At 42.3% G+C, this 27,974-nt stretch overlaps 1 protein-coding gene across 5 annotated transcripts in view; it reads left to right on the plus strand.

The window, feature by feature from the left end:
• secisbp2l (SECIS binding protein 2-like) overlaps nucleotides 1–27,974 on the plus strand; it is a 117,396-nt gene that overhangs the window by 55,778 nt on the left and 33,644 nt on the right. For 4 of the 5 annotated variants that reach the window (XM_052040437.1, XM_052040436.1, XM_052040433.1 and 1 more), the window contains 9 exons: nucleotides 1,864–1,981; nucleotides 2,924–3,153; nucleotides 14,770–14,794; nucleotides 18,512–18,627; nucleotides 24,481–24,639; nucleotides 25,181–25,303; nucleotides 25,498–25,665; nucleotides 26,074–26,215; nucleotides 27,337–27,506. In XM_052040437.1, coding sequence (XP_051896397.1) covers nucleotides 1,864–1,981; nucleotides 2,924–3,153; nucleotides 14,770–14,794; nucleotides 18,512–18,627; nucleotides 24,481–24,639; nucleotides 25,181–25,303; nucleotides 25,498–25,665; nucleotides 26,074–26,215; nucleotides 27,337–27,506 — 1,251 coding nt within the window. The remainder of the gene's footprint in view (nucleotides 1–1,863; nucleotides 1,982–2,923; nucleotides 3,154–14,769; nucleotides 14,795–18,511; nucleotides 18,628–24,480; nucleotides 24,640–25,180; nucleotides 25,304–25,497; nucleotides 25,666–26,073; nucleotides 26,216–27,336; nucleotides 27,507–27,974) is intronic. The other variant, XM_052040434.1, reaches the window with a different exon arrangement.

Genomic DNA, 27,974 nt, shown 5'->3' on the forward strand with positions numbered 1-27,974 from the left:
CACACCCTCAATTAACCTCCTCTGCTCCAGGGAGAACAGACCTAGTCTCTCCTTGTAACTGAAATGCTTCATCCAGTCAACATCTTGTGAATCCCTTCTGCACCCGTTTCAGCACTGTCACATCTTTCCTATAGTGTGGTGACCAGAAGTGGAGAACTGCTCCAGTTGAGGTCTGGTCTCCTACTTTGCACCAGTGATGCACAGCACCAAATCTTCTTCTGAGCATGTTGCAGCCCTTGGGATTTAGTACTGAATTAAAAAATGTCAGGTAACTAGTTTTTTTTTCTTTCGAGTCAGATATGTTTGTACCTTTTTCCTGTTTCAATTTATTTATTTCACTTCTTGTTCTGGCTCCGAATGCTGGCTTTTGAAGGAAGTATTATCTCGACAACTTTGGTCTGCACAGACATCCCCTCTGCATTTTTTTTTGCTCTTTTCATTTCTGTTGACGAACCTCAGTCTGAAGTGTTGGCTCTTTTATTTCCAACAGATACTACTTGATCTGCTTTGTGCTTCCAGCATCGTGTGGAATAAAACCATTTTGTCCTGTATATAGTGCATGAACTAAGTTGGAATAAATTAAATATAAAGCTCCTAGTTATATAGAAATAAAATTCTTTCTTTTCCCTTTCCATCCCAAAAATTGAATTTATGTAAGTAAAAGTAAATGTTGAGTCACGGTAGTGTGGCGGTTAGTGTAACGCTATTATAGTGCCAGTGACCTGGGTTCAATTCCGGCCACTGTCTGTAAGGAGTTTGTACGTTCTCCCCATGTCTGCGTGGGTTTCCTCTGGGTGCTCCGGTTTCCTCTCTCATTCCAAAGACATATGGGTTTGGAAGTTGTGGGCATGCTCTGTTAGCGCCGGAAGTGGGGCAACACTTGCGGGCTGCCCCCAGAACATTCTACGCAAAAGATGCATTTCACTGTGTGTTTCGATGTACATGTGACTAATAAAGACATCCCATCTCAGAAACTTATTTTTCTAATAAAATCAATTGATAAATTACATTTGTGTTGACCCCTGGCTCGTTAACATCTCCTGAACTTTGCAGCCAGCCAGGATTGACGAGTTCAACTGACATTCCTGTTGTAATGAGGAATGAGAAATAATGCTACAATAATAATTTTAAGGAATTATCTCAGAATTGCATCATAATGAAATGCAGTTTTATTTTTAGATATAAACAAGTCATATGTTCATGGCTTGCGCATGGTATTTGTGACTGCACTGTGGGAAATCCTGAATATTTTTGAGCAGGAAAGTTAGCTGGAACCCTTCTATCACCGTATCTTGAGAACAGATACAAAAATGAGAGCAGTGACATTCATAGCTTCTCAAAGTACATCATGGGTGAATGTCAAAAAATACCAGCAAACACCTGCCTTCCATATGCAACGTAAAATGAGAGGTTCCATTGTTCAAAAATTCCTTCACCTTTTTTGTCCTTTTTGAAGGTATTGTTCATTTGCTACCTTATGATGTAGTAACTGCCCAAATACCTTTTTACGTGTATGACCCTCTGACAACTGTTATCTAATCAACTAATTAAATGGCCATTTCTGAGCCTCTCTGACCATATGTTCCACATAACCACACTTGGGGCTAAAATGGTTGGATATAAACTTGTGGCCATTTTTGCCCTTCCTTAATTTAGGCTATTAGTAGCACCTGTAGCACTCTACTTCAGATCTATCTGAGGTCATCTCACCTTTGATAGATTTAGGATTCTACCTTGCATTTTCTTGATCTGTGTAATTCAGAAACTTGAATGATAAACTTATTATTCGGTAGCTAATTATTGTCTTTCTGCTTACGGAGATGCCACCTGCGAACATTAATTCACATTTCTTGTATTGTACAGACTTTGAGAACCAGCAAGCCTCTGGTTAGAAGTGTGGCTGTTCAGAAGGAAAGCAGTGCCTCAGGTCCTGAAAATAGATCAAAAATTGTTTTGCTGGTTGATGCCAGCCAGCAGACAGGTACTAAAAATGATTCTCATTTGAAAGTTTAATTTGAAAACAAAAAGTTTCAATTTCTAGAATACCAGGCTCAGCAAATTTAACCAAATTGAGATTTCCTTCAAGTATGCTTGTTTTGAACTCCAATAATGAAAACAAAAATTGGGTTTTATTTAGAAGTAGAAATTATTTTGTTTTTGTTTGTTTTGACTGCACCAAGATATCTTTATTCCATACTGTTCTCTTGACACTGATATATCCATTTATCAAGGGTAACTTTGTCTACATTCTGGCCAGTTTTGAATCAAACTTTAAAGCTTGGTTGTATTTATAACTTTTGCACACAGGAACAGGTGCTTTAGCCAGCAGAACATGGAAGACTGGGAAAACACAGACATAATTGCATTGTTGACTTTTGTCTTGATTTTGAGGGACTGCAATACTGTTACATAAATGGTCTTTCAGAATCTTGTAAAGTAGCACAGATTGGATTTTGACTCCAGGAATCCTCATGCCATGAAGTTGGATACAGAATGTGGTTGGCATATTCTGGCAGTAGCATGCATTAATTACATCAATATTTCAATTTTTCAGTTACAATTATATAAATTCATTTGGTTACCCTCATGCCAAATTGTTTCTGTTTTTGCTATTAAATGCATGAAGTTTGTGCAGTTTTGCACATTATCAATTCTTATTTATGAAAGTTTATTAAATATCTTAAAAGCTCAATTAAGTTCATTAAGGAAGTATTTGGAGATTTATTCTGGAAGCCTTGGCAGAAGAACAGACCAATTTGTCAACGCTGAATTAAGATTAATATGCACTCATCTTTTCTAAGCATAGTTGTGTGCATAAAATAAATGTTGAAATTTGTAGCATTTGATAGCTGTAATAATTTATACCTTAGTTATTTATAATAAAATATACAATGTTTATATTGAATTGTTCTGTCATTTAAAGACTTTCCTGGAGATGTAGCTAACAAATCTCTCTCGGAGAGGGCCAGTCCCTTGCTTTGGAAATCGAAAGTCAGGAGAAGAAGAGCATCTCACCCTGCTGCTGAGTCTTCCAGTGAGCAAGGAGCTAGCGAAGCTGACATTGACAGTGATAGTGGCTATTGCAGTCCCAAGCACAGTCACAGTCAGACCACAACAGCTACTACTCGGAATACAGAATGCAGCAACGTTAAAGTATGTAAATCTACATTGTTACTCAAAATAAATTTGCATGGGAATGTGTTAGAATAGAAAGTGCTGATAATTGTTTGAATCACATTCTTAATGGACCAAAAAATGAGGTTTATTGGTTTATTATTGTCACTTGTACCGAGGTACAGTGGAAAAACTTGTCTTACAAACCGATCTTACGGGTCAATTCATTACACAGTGCAGTTACATCAAGTTAGTACAGAGTGCATTGATGTAGTACAGGTAAAAAAATAACAGTACAGAGTAAAGTGTCACAGCTACAGAGAGTGCAGTGCAAGGTCACAACAAGGTAGATCATGAGGTCATAGGTCATAGTCCATCTCATTGTATAAGGGAACTGTTCAATAGTCTTATCACTGTGGGGTAGAAGCTGTCCTTAAGTCTGGTGGTACGTGCCTTCAGACTCCTGTATCTTCTACCCAATGGAAGAGGAGAGAAGAGAGAATGTCCCGGGTGGGTGGGGTCTTTGATTATGCTGGCTGCTTCACCAAGAAAACGAGAGGTAAAGACAGAGTCCAAGGAGGGGAGACTGGTGTCCGTGATGCGCTGGGCTGTGTCCACAACTCTCTGCAGCTTCTTGTGGTCTTGGGCAGAGTAGTTGCCATACCAAGCTGTGATACATCCAGATAGGATGCTTTCTATGGTGCATCGGTAAAAGTTGGTGAGAGTCAAAGGGGACAAACCAAATTTCTTTAGCCTCCTGAGGAAGTAGAGGCGCTGATGAGCTTTCTTGGCCATGGCATCCACATCCAGGACAAGTTGTTGGTGATGTTCACTCCCAGGAACTTGAAGCTGTCAACCCTCTCGACCTCAGCACCATTGATGTAGACAGATGCATGCACACTGCCCCCTTTCCTGAAGTCAATGACCAGCTCTTTAGTTTTGTTGACATTGAGGGAAAGGTTGTTGTCATGACAGCATTCCACTAAGCTCTCTATCTGCTTCCTGTACTCCGATTCATCACTGTTTGAGATACTGCCTATAATGGTAGTATCGTCTGCAAACTTGTAGATTGAGTTAGAGCAGAATCTGGCCACAGTCATGAGTGTATAGGGAGTAGAGTAGAGGGTTGAGGACACAGCCTTGAGGTGCACCAGTGTTGAGAATAATCGTGCCGGAGGAATTGCTGCCTATCCTCACTGATTGCGGTCTGTTTGTTAGAAAGTCAAGGATCCAGTTACAGAGGGAGGTGTTGAGTCCTAGGTCTCGGAGTTTGGTGACAAGCTTGCTTGGTATTATTGTATTGAAGGCAATAAACAATAGTCTAATGTAAGTGTCCTTACTGTACAGATGCTCCAGAGCTGAGTGTAGGGCCAGGGAGATGGCATCCGCTGTAGACCTGTTTTGGTGATAGGCGAATTGCAATGGGATCAAAATTATTCAGGAAATTTCCATTTTGATATACCTTAAGACTGTTTTTGGTATGAGTGGTTGTATTTCTTCTTGTGAATTTACAATAAAATAGCAATGTACTTGAGGGGAGAACAAATGGTGCTAAAGCTTTTGTGTCCAATAAACAACTATATACATTCTTTTTAAAAAATCAAAGGTTTTACCTGGTAGGTAGGTAAAGGTAAGGTTTACCTGTTATCTGTGATAAATATTTAAGTAGGAAAAACTAGGGGGTTTAAAAAAAAAAGGAATTAGGTCAGATGGGGGACAAGGAGGTACGTTGCAGCTGCTTGATGCGGGAACTCATGGACCTTGCTGCGGTCCACGATGGCCACATCTGCAGTAAGTGCTTGAGGCTGGAGGAACTTCAGCTCAAAATCGATGAGATGGAGTTACAGCTTCAAACACTGCGCTGCATCAGGGAGGGGAAGAGTTTTGTAGATACTGTACATAAGGAGATGGTCACCCCCCTTAGAGCAGGTAATTCTGGAGTCCAGGAAGTAGAGAGAAAGGTGACTGTCAGGGGAGGGAAAAGGAAAAAGAAAATGAACAGGCAGATGGAGCAGAGGACCCCTGAGGCTGTCCCCCTCAGTAACATGTTTTCTGCTTTGGAGACTGTTGAGGGAGATGACCTGCCGGGGCCTAGCAGCAGTAGCCAGGTCTCTGGCACTAGAACCGGTCCTGCTGCTCAGAAGGGAAGGGAGGAGAAGAGGAAGGCGATAGTGATAGGGGACTCGATAGTCAGGGAAAACAGGAGGTTTTGTGGCAGTGAGCATGAATCCCAAATGGTTTGTTGCCTCCCAGGTGTCAGGGTCCAGGATGTCACTGATCGGGTCCACAGGAGTCTAGAGTGGGAGGGAGAACAGCCAGAAGTCGTGGTTCATGTTGGTACCAAGAACATAAGTGGGAAGAGGGATGAGGTCCTGAAAAGTGAGTTTAGCGAGCTAGGCAGAAGGCTGAAGGACAGGACCTTGGGTAGCGATCTTGGGATTGCTGCCAGTGCCACGTGATAGTGAAGGTAGGAATAGGAGGAGATGGCAGATAAATGTGTGGCTGGGAAATTGGTGCAGGAGGGAGGGTTTTAGATTTTTGGATCATTGGGATCTCTTGTGGGGAAGGTGGGATCTGTGCAGAGAGGACGGGTTACACCCAAACTTGAGGGGTGCCAATGTCCTTGTGGCCAGGTTTGCTAGGGTGGTTCAGGAGGGTTTAAGCTAGATTGCGAGGGGGAAGGGAGCAGGAGGAGTAGGTCAGAGGAAGAAAGGGATGGGGAAAAAATCAGATCTGACAGGTAGAGAGGCTTTGAGGAAGGAGAAGCAGAGTACAGGCTGCAAAAGTAGTACGGTGGATGGGCTGAGCTGCATTTACTTGAATGAGAGAAGCATCAGGAATAAGGGAGAGCTTGGATAAGTACATGGGACTATGATATTGTGGCTATTACAGAGACATGGCTGACATCAGGGCAAGAATGGATATTGAATATTCCTGGTTTTCAGTGTTTTAAAAGGGATAGGGAGGGGGGGGAGAAGAGGAGGGGTGGCGTTACTGGTCAGGGACACAGTTACAGCTGCAGAAAGGGTAGATAATGTCGAAGGATCCTCTCGAGAGTCAATATGGGTGGAAGTTAGGAATAAGAAAGGGGCAGTTACCCTCCTGGGAGTATTCTATAGGCCCCCCGGTAGCAGTAGAGATACTGAGGAGCAGATTGGGAGGCAGTTTTTGGAGAGATGCGAAAATAACAGGGTTATTATAATGGGAGACTTCAACTATCCAAATGTCAATTGGCACCTGCTAGTGCCAAAGGTTTAGACAGGGCTCAGTTTGTTAAGTGTGTCCAGGACGAATTCCTGCCGCAGTATGTTGACAGGCCGACTAGAGGGAATGCCACATTAGATCTAGTTTTAGGTAATGAACTGGGTCAGGTGACAGATCTATCGGTGGGTGAGCATTTGGGGGACTGACAATTGCTCCATAACCTTTAGAATTGTCATGGACAGGGATAGGAGCAAAGAGGACGGGAAGATACTTAATTGGGGGAAGGATAATTATGAGGCTGTAAGGCGAGAACTTGAGAGTGTAAACTGGGGTGACATTTTTGAAGGGAAATGTACTATGGAAATCTGGTCGATGTTCAGGGATCTCTTGCAGGATGTTAGGGATAAATTTGTCTCAGTGAGGCAGAGAAGGAATGGTAGGGTGAAGGAACAGTGGGTGACGAGAGAGGTGGAACAACTAGTTAGGAAGAAGAGGGCAGCATACATAAGGTGTGAGCAGCAAGGATCGGACAGGGCTCGTGAGGAATATAGAGTAGCAAGGAAGGAGCTTAAGAAAGGGCTGAGGAGAGTGAGAAGGGGACATGAAAAGGTTTAGTCAAGTGGGGTTAAGGAGAATCCCAAGGCTCTTTTCTCCTACGTGAAGAGCAAAAGGATGGCTAGGGTAAAGGAAGGTCTGATTGAAGACAAAGGTGGGAGGATGTGCCTGGAAGCTGTGGAAGTGGGTGAGGTTCTCAATGAATACTTCTCTTCAGTATTCACCAAGGAGAGGGGTCTTGATGATGCTGAGAACAGTGTAGGTGAGGGTGATGTTCTAGAGTATGTAGATATCAAGAGAGGATGTGTTGGAGTTGCTAGAAAATATTAGGACAGATAAGTCTTCGGGGCCTGACGGAATATTCCCCAGGCTGCTTTGTGAGGCGAGCGAAGAGATTGCTGAACCGTTGGTTAGGATCTTTGAGTCCTCGTTGTCAACAGGGTTGGTACCGGAGGATTGGAGGGTGGTGAATGTTGTTCCCTTCTTCAAAAAAGGTAGTAGGGATAGTCCAGGGAATTACAGACCGGTGAGCCTTATGTCTGTGGTGGGTAAGCTGTTGGAAAGGATTCGAAGAGATAGGATCTATGAGCATTTGGAGAAACATGGACTGATTAGGGACGGCCAGCATGGCTTTGTGAAGGGAAGATCTTGCCTCACAAGCCTGATAGAGTTCTTTGAGGAGGTGACCAGGAAGATTGATGTGGTCTACATGGATTTTAGTAAGGCATTTGACAAGGTTCCGCATGGTAGGCTTCTTCAGGAGGTCAGAGGCCAAGGGATCTGGGGAAGCTTGGCCATGTGGATTCAGAATTGGCTTGCCTGTAGAAAGCAGAGAGCTGTGGTGGAGGGAGTGCATTTGCATTGGAGGGCTGTGACTAATGGTGTCCCGCAGGGATCGATTCTGGGACCGTACTTTTTGTGATATTTATTGACGACTTGGATGAGGGGTGGAAGGCTGGGTTAGCAAGTTTGCCGATGACACAAAGATCGGTGGTGTTAATGGATAGTGTGGAGTGCTGTAGAAGCTTGTAGAGGGATACTGATAGGATGCAGAGCCGGGCTGACATGTGGCAGATGGAGTTCATTCCAGAGAAGTGTGAGATGGTACACTTTGGAAGGACTAACTCCAAGGTGGAGTACAAGGTAAATGGCAGGATTCTGGGCAGTGTAGAGGAGCAGAGGGATCTGGGGGTTCATATCCACAGATCACTGAAAGTTGCCTCGCAGGTGGGTAGGGTAGTTAAGAAAGCTTTTGGGATGTTAGCTTTCATAAGTCGGGGGATCGAGTTTAAGAGCCGTGAAGTGATGATGCAGCTTTACAAAACTCTGGTTAGGCCACACTTGGAGTACTGTGTCCAGTTCTGGTCACCTCATTATAGGAAGGATGTGGAAGCGTTGGAGAGGGTGCAGAGGAGATTTACCAGGATGCTGCCTGGATTAGAGAGTATGGATAATGAGGAGAGACGAAAGGAGCTAGGGCTTTACTCATTGAAGAGGAGGATGAGGGGAGACATGATAGAGGGATACAAGATATTGAGAGGAATAGATAGAGTAGACAGCCAGCGCCTCTTTCCCAGGGCGCCAATGCTCAGAACAAGAGGACATGGATTTAAGGTAATGGGTGGGAAGTTCAAGGGAGATGTCAGAGGGAGGTTTTTCGCCCAGAGTGGTTAGTGCATGGAATGCGCTGCCTGTGGTGGTGGTGGAGGCAGATACATTGGACAAGTTCAAGAGATTGTTAGATAAGCATATGGAGGAATTTAAGTTAGTGGGATATGTGGGAGGAAGGGGTTAGATAGTCTTAGGTGTGGTTTGAAGGGCGGCACAACATGGTGGGCCAAAGGGCCTGTATTGTGCCGTATTGTATTGTTCTATGGTTTCCTGGAGAAAAGACTGAAGCTTGAGTGGGGGAAAAACAGTTGCGTAGTTTATACCTGTAGAATCGATGTGATAGAGTAATACAGCACGGAAACAGGCCCTTTGGCCCAACTCGTCCATGCCGACCACAGCATCCTCCTTGTTAGTCCCAGTTGCCAGCGTTCGGCCCATCCAAGCCCCTCCCCTCCATGTACCTATCCAAATGTCTCTTAAATGTTGCAATTATACTCTCCTCAACTACTGCCTCTGATAGCTAGTTCTAGATACTCACTACCCTCTGTGTAAAGAAGTTGCCTCTCAGATCTGTTAAATCTCTCCCCTCTTGGCTTGTATCTGTGCCCTCTCGTTTTGGACTCCTCAACCCTGGAGAAAAGACTGTGACCGTCCACCTTACCCATTCCCCTCATGAGTTTATAAACTTCTGTGAGGTCACCCCTCATTCTCCTATGGTCCAAGGAATAAAGATTCAGCGTGGCCAATCTTTCCCTTTAACTCAGGCCCTCTAGTCCAGGCAGCACCCTCGTAGATCTCTTCTGCCCTCTCTCCAGCTTGACGATGTCTTTCTGATAACAGGGTGACCAAAACTGTACACAATACTCCAAGTGTGGCCTCACCTATAACTGCAACATAACGTCCCTGCTCCTAAACTCAATACCATGACTGATGAAGGCCAGGGTGCTAAATGCCTTCTTCACCACCCTGTCTACTTGCGCAGTCACTTTCAGCGAGCAGTGCACTTGTCTGCCCAGGTCTCTCTGTTCCACAACACTCTTCAGTGCCCTGGCATTCACTGTAATAAGTCCTACCCTGGTTTGAATGTCCAAACTGTATCACCTCACACTTAGCCAAATTGAAATCCATTTGACATTCTTCAGCCTGTCTCCCTAACATTGAGCTCTATTCCATTATCATTGACGTCTTCACATACTAAACTGTTTCATGGAAGCATTGTAGAACAGAATTTGACATGGATCTACCGGGTCTGATGTTTGGTCAAAGAGGAGGATTTAAAGTAGGAAGGAGAGCAGTTCCTGAGCTTCTGAGCAGTTCCAATGCTCAATACAAGGGGGCATGGCTTTAAGGTAATGGGTGGGAAGTTCAAGGGAGATATTTTTCACCCAGAGAGTGGTTGGTGCATGGAATGTGCTGCCTGGGGTGGTGGTGGAGGCTGATACATTGGTCAAGTTCAAGAGATTGTTAAATAAGCATATGGTGGAATTTAAAATAGGGGGATAAGTGGGAGGAAGGGGTTAGTTAGTCTTAGGTGTGGTTCAAAGGTCAGCACAACATGGTGGGCCAAAGGGCCTGTATTGTGCTGTATTGTTCTATGGTTTAACACCTGGCACCTGAAAATGTATCGCAGAAAGTCAGAATGATCAGGAAACTAGGAGAAATGTAGACACCTCAGTTTGTAGAGTTGAAGAACGTTAGGGATGAGATGGGGTGAGTCAATTTGAGGATAATCAGTTTTAGATATTTACATTCTTAACTGGTAGTCAATGTAGGTAGGAAAAAAACTAGGGTATTGGGTGAATGGGATGGGCAAGTTAAGACCCAGACAGTGAAGGTTGGATAACTTCAATTTTATGCAAGGTATAAAGAAAAGAAGTTTTGATGTACAGAGAATGCGGGCTTTGTTCTTCCCAAGAGAGCTGGAAGAAATTTCTGCTCATCAGCACTGGGTATCAGGAAAACAGTGAAATGTTCAAGAGAATCAATGATAAGGTGGAGTTGGTCTATATGCAGAAACTGATGCACTGCTTTTGGATAATGTTGCTGAGGGCAGTACATTGATAAGAAATGGGAGAGGGCCAAGGGTTGACTCTTGACATACCAAACGTAAGGATGCAAGAGCAGGAAGAGAAGGATTTGGGTTTAGAATCTTTAAGGGAAAAACACAAGCTACAGTAGTTTAAAAATAATTCCTAGGAGGATGATTGAGTTGAAAAGGCCCAGTTGGATGGGAGTCAAAACTTGGCAGATAAAATTGTAATTGAATAATAGGAGGCCTCCTCGAAGGAGATGGTCATAGTAGAGGTCTGTTTTCTTGAAGGTGTTGGGGGGGGGGGGGGAGGAAGGATATCCATAGCTCGTACTGCATGGATGCTAAATATATTGTGGTGAATCTTGCTGAATAAGGTCCACCGCCTGTAGTTCCCAGCTGTACCTGTGGAGGGCTGACCTTGCTGACCCTTCACACCTGGTAATTGAATGGTAAGGTGTCCCAAGGCTTTGGTTGTGTAGTCCCGAGATCCTACCACAGAATATCCTAACCGCTTGTGACTGAAGGCAAGTTGGGGTGGAAATTTGTCCTGTCAAAGTCTGTGAGCCAATTTTACATATCAAATGCCTCTGGTATTCAGAGACATAAAAACACATTAAAACTACTACAAATCCATAAGCATGTTAAAATAATTGAAAAGAAACACTTGTCGTCTCACTTTCCAGGCTGAAAATCCCAATGAAATGAATCTGCCCTCTGATTCTAGTCCAGGCCTGCCTTGTAGTGGGATCAAAGAAATGTATCCCCAGCACGATGACCAGTCCCAGCTAGACTGGGCTGTGCTGTTGGATGCTACCCAGAGTCCAGCTACACAATGAAGTTGCAGATGCAGTTACTCTGTCACTCATTAAGTCTTGGACTTGCGTGGGAACAGCTGAATGTTGACGATTACTTGCAGAATCTTTGGCCCAAGCCAGCAACATTCCTCCAATTGAGATTTGGAAGAGGCTTATAATAAATGGCAGGCACATATGCAGAAGAAAACCAAGCTGAATGTAGAAAGTCCTGAACAAAAGAACAAATGAGAAGGGCAAACTCGGAGTAGATTAGGCAATTAAAAAGGAATCAATAAAGCCTTAAAAAATTTGAAATTGTTAAAGTAAGACTGGGAACATTGAGTGTTTTGCAACTCATTATACAGCTCTCTGCCATTAATGGGGTGGATAGGTTCCTAAAGAGCACTTCCTGATGTGAAAATTTATATAGCAGGAGGTCTAATAAAATCCTTAACTTTTGTGCTGGGTATATTCTAGGAATGGCCACAAATCACAAAAACTGTGAATAATGCAGTCATGTGTTATGCTGTTTGCTGCTTCCGGGGTGGTCACCAGCCTACCAGCTGATGTAGATGATGAGAAAGGTCAGAAGTTAGTCAGTCTCCTACCTCTAAAGATGCATTTACTCGAGCGAACCAAGCAGAAACATACAGGTCATTTGTCAAATTGCCATAGTTAGAAGGAAGAGTGCAGGTGCTCACTTTTTTTTCCTATTTTATACACCTTACTTCTTTAAAAGATTCCTTCTTGTTGACCTTATTGAAAGAGTGAAACAATTTTTACAGACCTGCATTTGAAAGATGATCTTCAAATGCGTTTCCTAGCTTTAGTTGTAGTGAATGAAACCTCGTTAAGTGACAAATCAAATTGAACCTTTTCATTGTGGCAAATATTTGTTAAGTAAATGTTTTGTTAAGTAAATCTTTGTTATGGGGGCAGTACATATAAATTAAGAGCAGGAGTAGACTGCTTGGCCCCTCAAGTCTGCTTTGTCATTTAATATGATCATGGCTGATCCTATTGCGATTCCAGTTCCCTTTTCTTCATGATAATGTTTCACCTCTTAGTTTGTCATTAATTTGTTTATCTCTGCCTTAAAAATACTCAGTTTGCTTCCAGCACATCTGAGGAAGAGTTCCAATTTATCCACTGTGAGAAAAAAAATCACCTCATCTCGGTCTTAAATGAGCAATCCCCTTTTTTATGAATGGTGACCCTAGTTTGAGTCTCCCACAAGAGGAAGCATCCTTGCCACCTCCATATTGTCAAGACACCTCAATTATATATGTTTCTTTTAAATCTTTCTTTTAAATGCTAGCAGATATAAGCCTAGCCCATTCAAACGTTCCTTAAAGGCAATTCACCCATTCCAGGTGTTAGTTTATGCAATTGTTTCTGAACTGCATCAGCATCCTTAATAAAGAGACCAACCCCATGCACAGCACTCTCACCAATGCCTACTTTTGTATTCAGTTTCCCCAAGCAACAAACAGTAAAATTCTGCTTGCTTTCCAAAATAGTTGCTTTACCTGCATTCTTTTGCGAATCATGCCCTTGGACAGCCTTTACTCTGCAATCTCCCACCATTCAGATAATATGCTTATTTATTTTTTCCTCTCAAAATGAACAATTTCACTTTTCCCCACATTAGACAACGTTTGCCAGATCTTTGTGCACTTACCTTGTCCACAGTACTTTCTTGCTTCCTCGTGTCCTCTTTCCCATTTGCTTTCCTACTTGATATTATGAGCAAATTTTAAAAACTTTGGTGCCTTCATTTAATTCATTTTTATAAAATTGTAAAATGTTGGGGCTCCAGCACTAACCTGTGACATGCCACTTGTTACATCTTGCTAAAGATCTTCAGTAAAACTTATCTTTCCCAAAACCATATTGATTTTTTTTTGTCTCATGTTATAACATAGTTATACTGCACAGAAACAAGTCCTCTGACCCAACTTGACCACGCTGATTAAGGTGCCTACCTGAGCTACTCCCACTTGCCTGTCTTCGGCTCATATCCCTCTAATCCTTTCCCTATCCGTGCACCTGTCTAATTTTTTAAAAATATTGTCATTGTACCTACCTCTACCACTTTCTTTGGCAACTCGTTCCATAAAACCAGAACCCTCCATGTGGAAAAACTTGCCCCTCATGTCCCCTTTAAATCTTTCCTCTCTCCTTAAATCTATGCCGTCTAGTTTTAGTCTTCCCTACCCTGGAGAAAAAGGTTGTGACCATTCACATTGTTTATGCCCCTCATTTTATAAACTTACCCCTTAGCCTCCTTCACTCCAGAGAAAACAGCCCCAGCCCTACCATTCTGTACTGATAACTCAAGCCCTCCAGTCCTGGCAACATCCTTGTGAATCTTTCCTGCATTCTCTCTAGCTTAATCACATCCTTCCTACAGTATGGTGACCAGAACCATACACAATAGTCTAGGTGCAATCTCACCAATGTCTTGTACAGTTGTAACTTGATGTCCCAATTCTTACACTCAATACCCTGACTGATGAAGGCACCACCTTCACCATCCTGTCTCGCTATGTCACCACTTTTGGGGAACGATGTGCCTGTACCCCTGTTCAACAATACTCCCCAGTGCCCTGCCATTCACAGTATGTCCTACCCTGGTTTAACTTCCATTTTTGAAAACCCATCACTTTGCACTGGTCCAAGTTAACTTCCATCTGCTATTCCTTTGCCCACTTTCTCAGTATGTCTAGATCCTGTTGTAACCATAGACAACCTTCACGGTTCGCCAACAATTTTGGTGTTATCAACAAACTTACTAATCATACCACCTATGGCTTCATCCAAATTGTTAATATGTATCTTTAATCTCTACTGATAAGGGAAGAGTGAAGATGATGGTGAGGTGTAGCTAAATGGTTGACAGTGCTTGAAGTGCACTGGGTCTGGGTTGAATGGTTAAAAATTGCAGAGCTTCCTTCCAGACTCTTCCATATCTCCCTTACATATGGCAGTGGTGCTAGGGAACTGGAGTACTGCTAGTATTGCGTAGTTGTATAGTTTGTCTAATGAGGAAATTGAGATGTGTTTCCATCCAGAGAGAATGTATGTTATTCAAGGTGATTGTGGTCAAATAAAATTCATCTGAGATGCCTATTCGTTTGATCTTTTAAAGCTGTAACACCATGATAAGGTTGGTATACAGAAAGGAAGAGTAGCACACTGAAGATCTGGCTTCCATCTCAACCAATTATAGGAAAGTCCTGTGTTATGTGCATGAAACCAAAGATCAGTTTGCAAAGATCCAAAAACAAATAAAATCAAATACTGGAAACTCGGGTCAAGCAGCAAATATGAAGAGAGGAGCTGTTAACATTTCAGGTTGAACACCTCTCTTCAGAACTGAGAATATAAAGCAATTTCTGCTGGAATATCATGAATCTAAATGTATGGAATTTTGTTAAACTGTTTTTTTTATTTCAGGCAGAGGATTCAACAGGGATCACAGGTAATTACCTTTGATTGCAATAGATTATTGTCGTAAAATTTACGCGGTGGTGAGCATGGCCCTGGCTGTGGAATCAATGACACCCAAGTGTTTGAAGGGTAATCACTGATGCATTTTAGAGGAGACTTGATGCATTGAGTATGGAGGTGGGTTAGGGTATAGATGTCATTTCAGGGGTGCTGTAGTGTTTGTGTAGTAGAAGCATTTGCATAGGCTCTTTAGGCCAAATGAGCTGGTTCTGTATGGTATATTTTATGTATTTCAAGTTATTTAGGTAAAACTACATTCTTCTAGCTTTAATATATACATTTTGAATGCTGAATAAAATTTTAGCCGTTGATCAAACAAAGAATGCATTTCTCAAAGTAAGTGACCATTTTTCTTTGAATTTGCCCCACAATTCTCTGGTTTCACAGTATATTTTCTGGCTTCACTGTACATTTTGCTCTGCCTCAAACCAAAGAATTTTAATTATAATTTAATCAAGTCAGTCAGCAACAATTAAGGATGTGCTAATCTCCTTTGATTATGTTGGCATCTTGTTGACTGGTTCTTGATATTATCGGTGATACTATCACGTAACTTCCTATAAACTGTTCAATTTCCATGTTATTGATGGGACCTTGAAGTGGAAACTTGAAGTACAATATTCCACAAAGGGGAAATTGAATGAAGGCACTTGGCTATAAAAGAAATTATAAGTTTTTTTTCCTAGGTGCAGTGAAAACTTTACAGAATATGGGAATTTTAACTCTCCCATGTTTGGTCACTGTTCAGGCATTCTTGATTTGGTTTGAATCTCATGTATTTTTCTTATTATGTACAGCTGTTTTATCATCATCTGTCTTTGTGCTGAAAAGTTCATTTTCTTTCTCACAAATAATAAAAAGAAAGCTTGCACTTGCATAGCTTTAAGTACTTTCAGTGTTTCTTCACAATTAATGAAGTACAATTCTTATTATGTTGACCAAATCTGGAAAGCAAAATTCTTTGGACATCAGTAAGATCCATGACCAAGTTTAGTTGCTTTTTGTTTTGCTGTGTTGGTTCAGGAATAAGTGAGTGAGGACACCAGACAAACATCCCTTATCCAAGTAGTCCATTTGAGGGGGAAGACCTCACCTTGGTCTGAGAGGCAGGATTTATGAACGTTTGGAGAGGTATAATATGATTAGAAATAGCATGGCTTTGTCAAGGGCAAGTCCTGCCTTACGAGCCTGATTGAATTTTTTGAGGATGTGATTAAACACATCGATGAAGGGAGAGCAGTAGATGTAGTGATATGGATTTCAGCAAGGCATTTGATAAGGTACTCCATGCAAGGCTTATTGAGAAAGTAAGGAGGCATGGGATCCAAGGGGACATTGCTTTGTGGATCCACAACTGGCTTGCCCACAGAAGGCAAAGAGTGGTTGTTGACAGGTTGTATTCTGCATGGAGGTCGATGACCAGTGGTGTGCCTCAGGGATCTGTTCTGGGACCCTTACTCTTTGTGATTTTTATAAATGACTCGGATGAGGAAATGGAGGGATGGGTTAGTAAGTTTGCTGATGACACAGGTGTTTTGGATAGTGTGGAGGGCTGTCAAAGGTTACAGCAGGACATAGGATGCAAAACTGGGATGAGGAGTGGCAGATGGAGTTCAACCCAGATAAGTGTGAAATGGTTCATTTTGATAGGAAAAATACGATGGCAGAATATAGTATTAATGGTAAGACTCTTGGCAGTGTGGAGGATAGGGATCTTGGGGTCCGAGTCCATAGGACGCTCAAAGCAGCTGCACCAGGTTGACTCCGTGGTTAAGAAGGCTTATGGTGTATTGTCCTTCATCAATTGTGGAATTGAATTTAGGAGCCGAGAGGCAATGTTGCAGCTACATAGGTCCCTGGTCAGACCCCACTTGGAGTACTGTGCTCAGTTCTGGTCACCTCACTACAGGAAGGATGTGGAAGCCATAGAAAGGGTGCAGAGGAGATTTACAAGGATGTCGTCTGGATTGGTGAGCATGCCTTATGAAAGCAGGTTGAGGGAACTCGGCCTTTTCTCCTTGGAGCGACGGAGGATGAGAGGTGACCTGATAACGGTATATAAGATGATGAGAGGCATTGATTGTGTTGGATAGTCAGAGGCTTTTTCCCAGGGCTGAAATGGTTGCCACAAGAGGACACAAGTTTAAGGTGCTGCGGAGTAGATACAGAGGGGATGTCGGGTAAGTTTTTTTTACTCGGTGAGTGCGTGGAATGGGCTGCCAGCAACAGTGGTGGAGGCGTATATGAAAGGGTCTTTTAAGAGACTTTTGGATAGGTACATGGAGCTGAGTAAAATAGAGGGCTATGGGTAAGCCTAGTAATAAGTTTCCTAAGGTAGGGACATGTTCGACACAACTTTGTGGGCCGAAGGGCCTGTATTGTGCTGTAGGTTTTCTATGTAACAGAGAACAGTATAACACAGGAAAGGCCATTTGGCCCGCGATGTACCAATCTTGATGCCAGTTTATACTAAATGTCTTCCTCCTGTGTATCATTCATATCCCTCCATTCCCTTCATATTCATGTGTCTATCTAAAAGCCTCTTAAATTCCATCAAACTTCCTGCTTCCACTACTGCCCCTAGTAACCCATTCCAGAGACCTACCACTCTGTTTGTTTTTTTAAACAAACTTGCCCCTCACGTTGCCTTTAGACTCCTTCTCCTCCTCCTCCTCCCCCCCAAGATATCTGGATCTCAGGATTCTGACTGTTTATCTGGTCAGAACTTCAGCATCTACACTGCAGCACTGGGGAACACTGCACTGTTGACACATCAGCCTAGACTCTGTATTCTGTCTCCTTATGAATGATAGAGAAATGGAGGGCTATGTTGGAGGGAAGGGTTAGATTGATCTTAGATCAGGATAAAATGTCGGCACAACATTGTGGGCTGAAGGGCCTGTACTGTGCTGTAATGTTCTATGTTGTGTATTCTGAAACTACAGCCCTTTTACATGGAACCAAGAATGTTACGTCTGTGGCTAACGTAAAAGTGGGAGAAATGATAGGAGTAGGCCTTGCAACCTCTCAGTAAGTCCAGAGGTGGTTAGTGTCAAATCCATCTTCCTGCCTTATCACACATCCCTTGATCCTCCTAATATTGACACTAGCAGAAACAGCGGTTAAACTTGGCTTTGTAAATCTTATTGATCAGAATTTTGGATCAGAACTGGACATGTGATGTGGTTAGGACAGAGCATGACTTGCTATAGGTTTTCCAAACTTTGTTCTTTAGGTACAGTTGATGCTGGCAGGGCTGCATGTATTGCTCTTCTACAGCTGCTCTGGCAAGGTGATGGTGGACCCAGCTCCTTGAACAAATTGTTTTAATTGACTTTCAGCTTTTAACTACTGCTCCACTTTATTTGGGCCACTTGAATGTTGGACATCTTCATTTGTTTCGGCATCATGTTTTTTCTTCTTGGGTGTAGGAATATTTGGAAAGCTGTCACAATGTAGCCGACTTAGATTTATGTTCAGGCTTTAGCAGTTGCATTTATTGTTGATGTCAGCTTTCTACTTTTCACGTGAAATTAAGTTAGAACCTTCAAACGTTATAACCTAAAATTACTTTCTCTGAGCATTTCTGCACATGTCAATTAATAATTATTTATGTTGGTATGTTTTAAATGCTTATCTATGATTGTCCTTTAAGTGATTAATAGAAATGGAATGGTCTGTTCTTCAGGAAGCCCCAGCTGGGCGAATATAGCTTCCCAAGCACCGCAGAGGTTTGGGATGGACAGATTCCAGACAATTTCTTGCAACAGAGGTGGAAGGCTAGTAGATTCTCGAAACACACAGGTACATAAATTCACAAAAATTGTCTTGAATTTGAATCATCCAAGTTTAAATAGTTGGATTAAGGTTTGGAAAATGATGCACTTCCAGTTAATATGCAAAATCCATTTCTGTATTGACATTGAGTGCTGTGGTAAATTAAGATATCCAACACCATCAGAAGAAAATTCTTCCAGATATTTTATTCTCTTTAAGTAAATTGAGATTGGAATTTGTTTTTTTCATCTTATTTAAAAGGTTAAACAAGGATTAAAAGAAAACTTTCACAAGCACAAATCTGATGATAAATAGAAAATGCTGGAAGTACTCAGGTCAGACAGTATCTGGGAAGGGAGAAGAAGTTCAACATTTCGGGTTGTAGACCTTTCATCAGAAGCAGGAAAAGTTAGACTCAAAGATGTTTTAAATTGCAGAGAAAGGTGTGGTTGTGGAGAGAACAGTATCTGTGATAAGATGGAGACTAAGGGATTCTCAATGAGATGAGTGGTGATGGGTGAGAGTGAAAGCTTGTTAATTGCAGCTAATCTATCTACAGGAGTTGTAAATAAAAGATAAAATGAGAACTGAGGAGAAGGAAAATAAATTATGTGAGAAATGGATCAGATGCGGTTGGGAGCCTTGTTAATTGTAGTGGACAGGAAGCTTTAGTTAAAGAAAAAGAAAGGCATTGTGGAAGCACTGGTGTGGAGGGTAAAATCTCGATGACTATGAAGGAGCTGGAGAAACTGGGAGAAAGGATTGCAGTCTTTGCAGAGATCTGAGCTGGGAGTAGGTGGATATGTAATGGATATTGGATACAAGTAGAAAATGTTGTCTGCGTAGCAAGTTGCATGTTCTGTGATCCAACTAACAACTTTCTATTGCCAACATTTTCCATTGCTATTTAAAACTTGGTACTTGAAACGGGATGAAAAATGTCAAAGTACTTTTTTACCCTTTCTTGGAGATGGCTTTAATATCAGGTCTCTCATTCTGTTAACCACATATTCATTTCTTAGTAACCTGTTTAAACAGTGAAGAAATATCTTAACAACAGATAAATGACACTCATTTTCAGTTTCCCTTTGCAAGGTTAACCATTTTTTCACTGGGACGTGCTTTTCTCCTCCACATGTATCGTTGCCAATGTTGCTCAGTATGAGAGATCCAGAGGCTGCAGCTTTCTTCCATACACCTTTTTCATCTTTGCCATTCCTCCCAATGGTTCTCAGTTGTGGAGCTTTAGCTGAGGAAAAACTGGACAAGTTGTTTTGGTTTCCCTTAAAGCAGAGGACACTGAGTAGGGTCCTGATACAGGCATATAAAATTATGAAGGGCATGAATAGGGGAGATATTAGGAACCTTTTCCCCACAGCAGAAGTATCTAAAACTAGTTTGGGGGAACGTAGAACAGTACAGTGCAGGAATGAGCCCTTCTGCCTACGATGTTGTGCTGAACTAATTAAGCCAGTGATACCTAATCCCATCTCCTTGCATATGGTACATATCCCTTAAGGGGGAAGTGGTTTAGAAGGGATCGGAGGAAGAAGAACATCTAATGCAGGGTGTGGCTGGAATGTGAAATGCCCTACATGTGGGGCAGGTACAGGCAAGTAGTCTCGCAGCATTTAAAAAGCATCTAGCCAAGCACCTGAATCACCAAGGTAAAGAATGCCATAGACCAAGTGCTAGTAAATGGAATTAGTATATAGATCGATACTTGATGTCAGCATGGAGACGGACAGCAGGGTCTCCTTCTGTGCTCTGGCACTAAGGCTCTTTTATACAGAAAATTAAATGGTTCTCCACTTGCTGATCCTTGAGAAATCAGGTCATTAGTTGACTAGCATCATTATTTTCAGGTAGGTCAGTGTAGGTTAGTGATGTCATTGTCAACACTAATGGGGAATGGAGCTCCTGAAAGTTAGTTGTATTACAGGTGTTTTGCTAACAGCAGAGCAGTGCAAGTTTCTCAAGAAATGTTGACATGGCATAAATATAGCACAAGTTGGTTACAGCAGATCTTCACAGACTTCTGCTCACAATCAATGAGCTAGAGTTGCAGCTTCAAACACTGCGCAGCATCAGGGAGGGGGAGAGTTTTGTAGATACTGTACATAAGGAGATGGTCACCCCACCCCCCCCTTAGAGCAGGTACTACTGGAGTCCAGGAAGTAGATAGAATGGTGACAGTCAGGGGAGGGAAAAGGAAAAAGAAAACAAACAGGCAGACAGTGCAGAGGACCCTGGAGGCTGTTCCCCTCAGTAATAGGTTTTCTGCTTTGGAAACTGTTGAGGGAGATGACCTGCCGGGGCCTAGCAGCAGTAGGCACTGGGACCGGTCCTGCTGCTCAGAAGGGAAGGGAGGAAAAGAGGAAGGCAGTAGTGATAGGGGACTCGATAGTCAGGGAAACAGAGGTTCTGTGGCAGTGAGCATGAATCCCAGATGGTATGTTGCCTCCCAGGTGCCAGGGTCCGGGATGTCACTGATCGGGTCCACAGAATTCTAGAGCGGGAAGGAGAACAGCCAGAAGTCGTGGTTCATTTTGGTACCAACGACATGGGGGGAAGAAGGATGAGGTCCTGAAAAGTGAGTTTAGCGAGCTAGGCAGAAGGCTGAAGGACAGGACCTCGAGGGTAGCAATCTCGGGATTGCTGCCAGTGCCACGCGATAGTGAAGGTAGGAATAGGAGGAGATGGCATGGCTGAGAAGTTGGTGCAGGAGGGAGGGTTTTAGATTTTTGGATCATTGGGATCTCTTCTGGGGAAGGTGAGACCTGTACAGAGAGGATGGGTTACACCCGAACCTGAGGGGGACCAATATCCTTGCGGCCAGGTTTGCTTTGGTGGTTCAGGAAGGTTTAAACTAGATTGCGAGGGGGAAGGGAACAGGAGGAGTAGGTCGGAGGAAGAAGAGGATGGGGAAACGTCAGATCTGACAGGTAGAGAGGCTTTGAGGAAGGAGAAGCAGAGTACAGGGTATAAAAGTAGTACGGTGGATGGGCTAACATGCATTTACTTAAATGTGAGAAGCATCAGGAATAAGGGAGATGAACTGAGAGCTTGGATAAGTACATGGGACTGTGAGATTGTGGCTATTACAGAGACATGGCTGACATCAGAGCAGGAATGGATATTGAATATCCTGGTTTTCAGTGTTTTAAAAGGGATAGGGATGGGGGGAGAAGAGGAGGAGGGGTGGCGATACTGGTCAGGGATACTGCTACATCTGCAGAAAGGGTAGATAATGTCGAAGGATCCTCTCGAGAGTCAATGTGGGTGGAAGTTAGGAACAAGAAAGGGGCAGTTACCCTCCTGGGAGTATTCTATATGCCCCCCGGTAGCAGTAGGGATACTGAGCAGCAGATTGGGAGGTGGTTTTTGGAAAGATGTGAAAATAACAGGGTTATTATAATGGAAGACTTCAACTTTCCAAATATTGATTGGCACCTACTTAGTGCCAAAGGTTCAGACGGGGTGCAGTTTGTTAGGTGTGTCCAGGACGGATTCCTGACGCAGTATGTTGACAGGCCGACTAGAGGCTTAGAAGATTAGATCTAGTTTTAGGTAATGAACCGGGACAGGTGACAGATAGGTAGGTGAGCATTTGGGGGACAGTGACCATTGCTCCATAACCCTTAGAATTGTCATGGACAGGGATAGGAGCAAAGAGGACAGGAAGATATTTAATTGGGGAAAGGCAAATTGAGGCTATAAGGCAAGAACTTGCGAGTGTAAATTGGGATGATGTTTTTGAAGGGAAATGTACTATGGAGATGTGGTCAATGTTCAGGGATCTTTTGCAGGATGTTAGGGATAAGTTTGTCCCGGTGAGGCAGAGAAGGAATGGTAGGGTGAAGGAACCATGGGTGACGAGAGAGGTGGAACAACTAGTTAGGAAGAAGAGGGTAGCATACATTAGGTGTAAGCAGCAAGGATTGGACAGGGCACATGAGGAATATAGAGTAGCAAGGAAGGAACTTAAAGGGCTGAGGAGAGCGAGAAGGGGACATGAAAGGGCTTGGGCGAGTAGGGTTAAGGAGAATCCCAAGGCTTTTTTTCGTACGTAAAGTGCAGAAGGATGGCTAGGGTAGAGGTAGGTCCAATTAAAGACAAAGGTGGGAAGATGTGCCTGGAAGCTGTGGAAGTGGGTGAGGTTCTCAATGAATACTTCTCTTCAGTATTCACTAAGGAGAGGGGTCTTGATGATGCTGAGGACAGTGTAGGTGAGGGTAATGTTCTAGAGTATGTAGATATTAAGAGAGGATGTGTTGGAGTTGTTAGAAAATATTAGGACAGATAAGTCCTCGGGGCCTGACGGAATATTCCCCAGGCTGCTCCGTGAGGTGAGGGAGGAGATTCCTGAACCGTTAGGATATTTGAGTCCTCGTTGTCCATGGGGATGGTGCCGGTGGCGTATGTTGTCCACTTATTCAAAAAAGGTAGTAGGTATAGTCCAGGGAATTACAGGCCAGTGAGCCTTCTGTCTGTGGTGGGTAAACTGTTAGGAAGGATTCTAAGAGATAGGATCTGTGAGCATTTAGAGAATCATGGACTGATTAGGGACAGCCAGCATGACTTTGTGAAGGGAAGATCTTGCCTCACAAGCCTGATAGGGTTCTTTGAAGAAGTGACCAGGAAGATTGAGGGTAGTGCAGTGGATGTGGTCTATGTGGATTTTAGTCGGGCGTTTGACAAGGTTCCGCATGGTAGGCTTCTTCAGAAGGTCAGAGGCCAAGGGATCCAGGTAGGCTTGGCCGTGTGGATTCAGAATTGGCTTGCCTGTAGAAAGCAGAGGGTTGTGGTGGAGGGAGTGCATTTGGATTGGAGGGCTGTGACTAGTGGTGTCCCACAGGGATCGGTTCTGGGACCTCTACTCTTTGTGATAATTTATTAACGACTTAGATGAGGGGGTGGAAGGGTGGGTTAGCAAGTTTGCAGATGACACAAAGATTGGTGGTGTTGTGGATAGTGTTGAGGGCTGTCGAAGCTTGCAGAGGGATATTGATTGGATGCAGAGCTGGGCTGACATGTGGCAGATGGAGTTCATTCCAGAGAAGTGTGAGATGGTACACTTTGGAAGGACAAACTCCAAGGTGGAGTACAAGGTAAATGGCAGGATTCTGGGCAGTGTGGAGGAGCAGAGGGATCTGGGGGTTCATATGCACAGATCACTGAAAGTCGCCTCACAGGTAGATAGAGTAGTCAAGAAAGCTTATGGGATGTTGGCTTTCATAAGTCGGGGTATCGAGTTTAAGAGCCACGAAGTGATGATGCAGCTTTACAAAAGTCTGGTTAGGCCACACTTGGAGTACTGTGTCCAGTTCTGGTCGCCTCATTGTAGGAAGGATGTGGAGGTGTTGAAAGGGTGCAGAGGAGATTTACCATGATGTTGCCTGGTTTGGAGAGTATGGATTATGAGGAGAGACTAAGGGAGCTAGGGCTTTACTCTTTGGAGAGAAGGAGGAAGAGGGGAGACATGATAGAGGATTAGATGGTAGACAGCCAGTGCCTCTTTCCCAGGGCACCAATGCTCAAAACAAGAGGACGTGGTTTTTAGGTAATGGGTGGGAAGTTCAAGGGAGATGTCAGAGGGAGGTTTTTCACTCAGAGTGGTTGGCACGTGGAATGCGCTGCCTGGGGTGGTGGTGGAGGCTGATACATTGGACAAGTTCAGGAGATTGTTAGATAAGCATATGGAGGAATTTAAAATAGAGGGATATGTGGGAGAAAGGGGTTAGATAGTCTTAGGTGTGGTTTGAAGCGTGGTACAACATGGTGGGCCGAAGGGCCTGTATTGTTCTATGAATAATTGTACTGAGCATGAACCTTTGGGAAATCTGGGCTGTTTGCAAATTGATCAGTTTTGATGTGTAGGATTGCTTCAGAGGGAGGATGCAGGATTTGTCATCGGACAGAACACCAAGCCAACAGAAGAATCGTGATTGGACTGCCGGACAGTCTCCTGAGGCGCCACAGTTTACCAGTGGGCGAAAAACTGGAGCTGATCAAAATCCCGACTCGTTATATTTTAAGGTATTCAAAGTTTAATACATAATTAACTAAAATGTTTGAATTTTTTCACTTCTTTCTTAGGTTGTTACAATTTTGGGGGCCTAATAAGTGTAATGCTTTGTGATGTGGCTGTTTGCCCTGTAAAAATGAGTTTCAGCTCTGTCCTGGCTGCAGTGGCTGAAATAAGCCTGGAAGTCTTGAATGAAAAGTACTGATTAGCCCTGGTGGACTGATGTAGAGAAAGGGACTAATCATTGATTCCTAATGCCTTGAGGCAGCCTGTTTTCATGTATAATTGAATCCAAAATAAGTTTGTTTCAATGCTGTAATAATATTTCATGCTCAAAATTTTCTGTTCTGTTATGTTGTGTGAACAGGTATCATCATTTGACTTGCTATAAAGGTTTTCTATTAAATAAAACCATATCAGACAAAAATACTGTTGCCAAAAGCAAGGCAAAACAATCCTTGAAGAAATACCAGACATCAGTCAAGTGTTTACTGTTCATTGACTGCCTCTAGAATCTTGCTTTTCACCAGTGTGTAAATCTTTCCTAAATAGGATGATAGTGAGTTTCCAGAATTGATCAGTGGAGCTGGGGTTTCTAAGAGCAAAGCTGTTGGCCTTGATAATGCGCAGAATAAAAGCTCTTCTGTTTGTCAACTCACTAAAAAGCCATTGGGGGTGAGTGTTGTTTTGGATCTCAATTTCCCATTATGTTCAGCAAAATGTTAAATTTGATGTCTTCACTAAAATCAGATTGGGCCAGTAAAGTGTGCCATTTTGTAGAAGATTGCTTCTATTGTTTTTACTGCCTTTATTGATGAGATAGATAAATGAGGAATTTTGTTGATTATTGTTACCATGCCTTTCTTTAGTTGGGTGATCTCCCAGAAACTTCTCCAATCAATATAGTGCAGACACCAATTCCAATAACTACAGCTATCCCAAAACGTGCTAAAAGTCAAAGGAAAAAAGCATTGGCTGCAGCACTTGCCACTGCTCAGGAGTATTCAGAAATTAGCATGGAGCAAAAAAAACTCCAGGTCAGTAATTTTACAGAAATTCCTTTAAAGGTTAAAAATCCTGGATAAAGGTTAAAGGATCTCTGATCCTTGGATATTTTAAATGATGGAACAGGCAAAACTTATGAAGTTGGCAAACATTATGGGATGTAGCTCATGGTTTTCTTAATTGCATAAATGTTAGCATCCATAAATGTAGTGTTATTTGATTAGCAGGGTTAAAGCAAGTTGGATAACTAATATTGCTACATGTAACTTTGTGGTTATAAATTTTTTGCACTCTGGAGCTCCATTAAGGTTGTGTATTAAAAAAAACTACTTTATCTTCTAAAAAAGGAAAACACTTGTGTATTCCAAATCATCTATTTAGTGTATTGTAGCCTGTGGCACTTTATGCTTGGTCTTTTTCATGTTTTGCATTTTCTTAAGGAGGCTCTGAATAAGGCGGCAGGGAGGAAGAGTAAAGCGCCTGTGCAACTGGATCTTGGTGACATGTTAGCCGCACTAGAGAAGCAGCAACAAGCCATGAAAGCAAGGCAAATGACAAACACAAAACCGCTAACGTACTCGGGTAAACTTCATTGTTGTACTTGGGTGCCTAATTTTGTTTTCTTAGATAATTTCCTCTTCATGTTTCTATAATTAAAGTGGGAAAGAATGTCAATTCATCAAAATGAATGCACAGAAGGAAATATTGGGCTGATTCTTTTACCTTAAGATTTGAAATTATATTTACTCTTACCCATTCCTTCAGTTTTCTATCCTTAAGCACATTATATTATTTCAAATCAATGTACTGCAGATTCTAAAATAAAACCAAATACTGGAAATACTTAGTAAATCAGTATTGCAGATTTAAATATGTAGATCAACATCTATAAGAGATTTTAAAAAAAAAGTTAGTTCTTCAGGTCAGTGACCTTTCATCTCACTCCACAGATGCTGTCTGACCTTCTGAGTATTTCCAGCATTTTCTTCTTTTTGCACTTTCCACTGTTTTGTTTGGTTTTCCTCTCTGAACAATACCTGCCATTCCTCGCATGCTTTTGTACTTTTATCTGTCACTTGTCGGAGATGTAGGTGACAAAGATTTTGTATAATATATTTCGCCACATTTTCTCTTTTCTGATTTGATGTATCAGTGGTTATTTTCAATATGTGTATGGAAATGTCTGATAATAGACCATTTTATAGCACACTATGTAGTTTGTCCTGTAAACCGAACACATTATTAACTTGTTTTACTAATGAAAGTAAGATGCCAGTTAGGAAATGAAACATTTCACTACTTTTGACATAGATTGGACCCAGAACAAATGCCTAACAAGGCTCCGTAGCTGCTACCACAAAAGTTGTGTTGTATTGAACCAGTATCAGTCTCTAATATCAATTTTGGGCTTTACTTGAATAAATGGTTTGTCTCCTTGAGTGATTAGGGTTATTGCAGCTAACAAAAAATGGAGCCAGATTCAAAGCCAGGGGTCAGAAGTTATTGGAGATCATACCAAATCTGATCACGTTCCCAGGTATCTCAAATTCCACTGTTTAAAGATTTTCCTAAGCATGGGCTTATTTGGTAACATCATTTCACAGACATTGGTCTTTTTAAGTTCTGAGATCACTTGCAGTTTGCTAAACTGACCCCTTCATTGAAATATTTTGCTAATAGAAGTTTTCTTGTCCCTTTTCCAGTTGGTACAACAGCACTTTTTTCTGTCAAAGATTGTGGGAGCATGAAGAATTTACATAATAATCAGCAGTTTATTGGATTTCATAATCCATTGGATTCTGGTGCCCCAAGGATGAAAAGGGGGAAGGAAAGGGAGATTCCAAAAGCAAAACGTCCAACTGCTCTTAAAAAGGTAACTGTGGTCAAATAGTTAATGCACACTTGAAAATTATCAGTCTTAATCATGGCCATTATATTTAGTTTTGGTTAAATGAGGTGTAACCACAATCTAAACAGATTTCCAGTTTCCTCATAAAATTGAGGTTGAAAAATTAGCTCAAGAACTATTACCAGCGGTTTCAATTCCACACAAGTTTTTAATGTAATTCGGCTGTAGTAAAGAAAGATGAACACTTTTATGGATGAGAGAGTTATATTGGTTGACCCTTCTAAATACTGAGTAATTATATATTTTGCTTGAGTAATATCTGAATATGGATATGCCTGATTAGTGAATTTTGTTGGGATGGCTTGTGGAAAATAGCCCATCTTTTTGAGGAAGGTGAAGTCCATGAAAAACTTGCACCAACCCCATTCTTTGACTAAGCTGTAGCTTTCAGTTTGGCCGTCCTTTGTTCCTCCAGTCAAATACAAAGGGTTA

Source organism: Pristis pectinata, chromosome 28 (genome assembly GCF_009764475.1).
Source record: "Pristis pectinata isolate sPriPec2 chromosome 28, sPriPec2.1.pri, whole genome shotgun sequence".
Lineage (NCBI taxonomy): Eukaryota > Metazoa > Chordata > Chondrichthyes > Rhinopristiformes > Pristidae > Pristis > Pristis pectinata.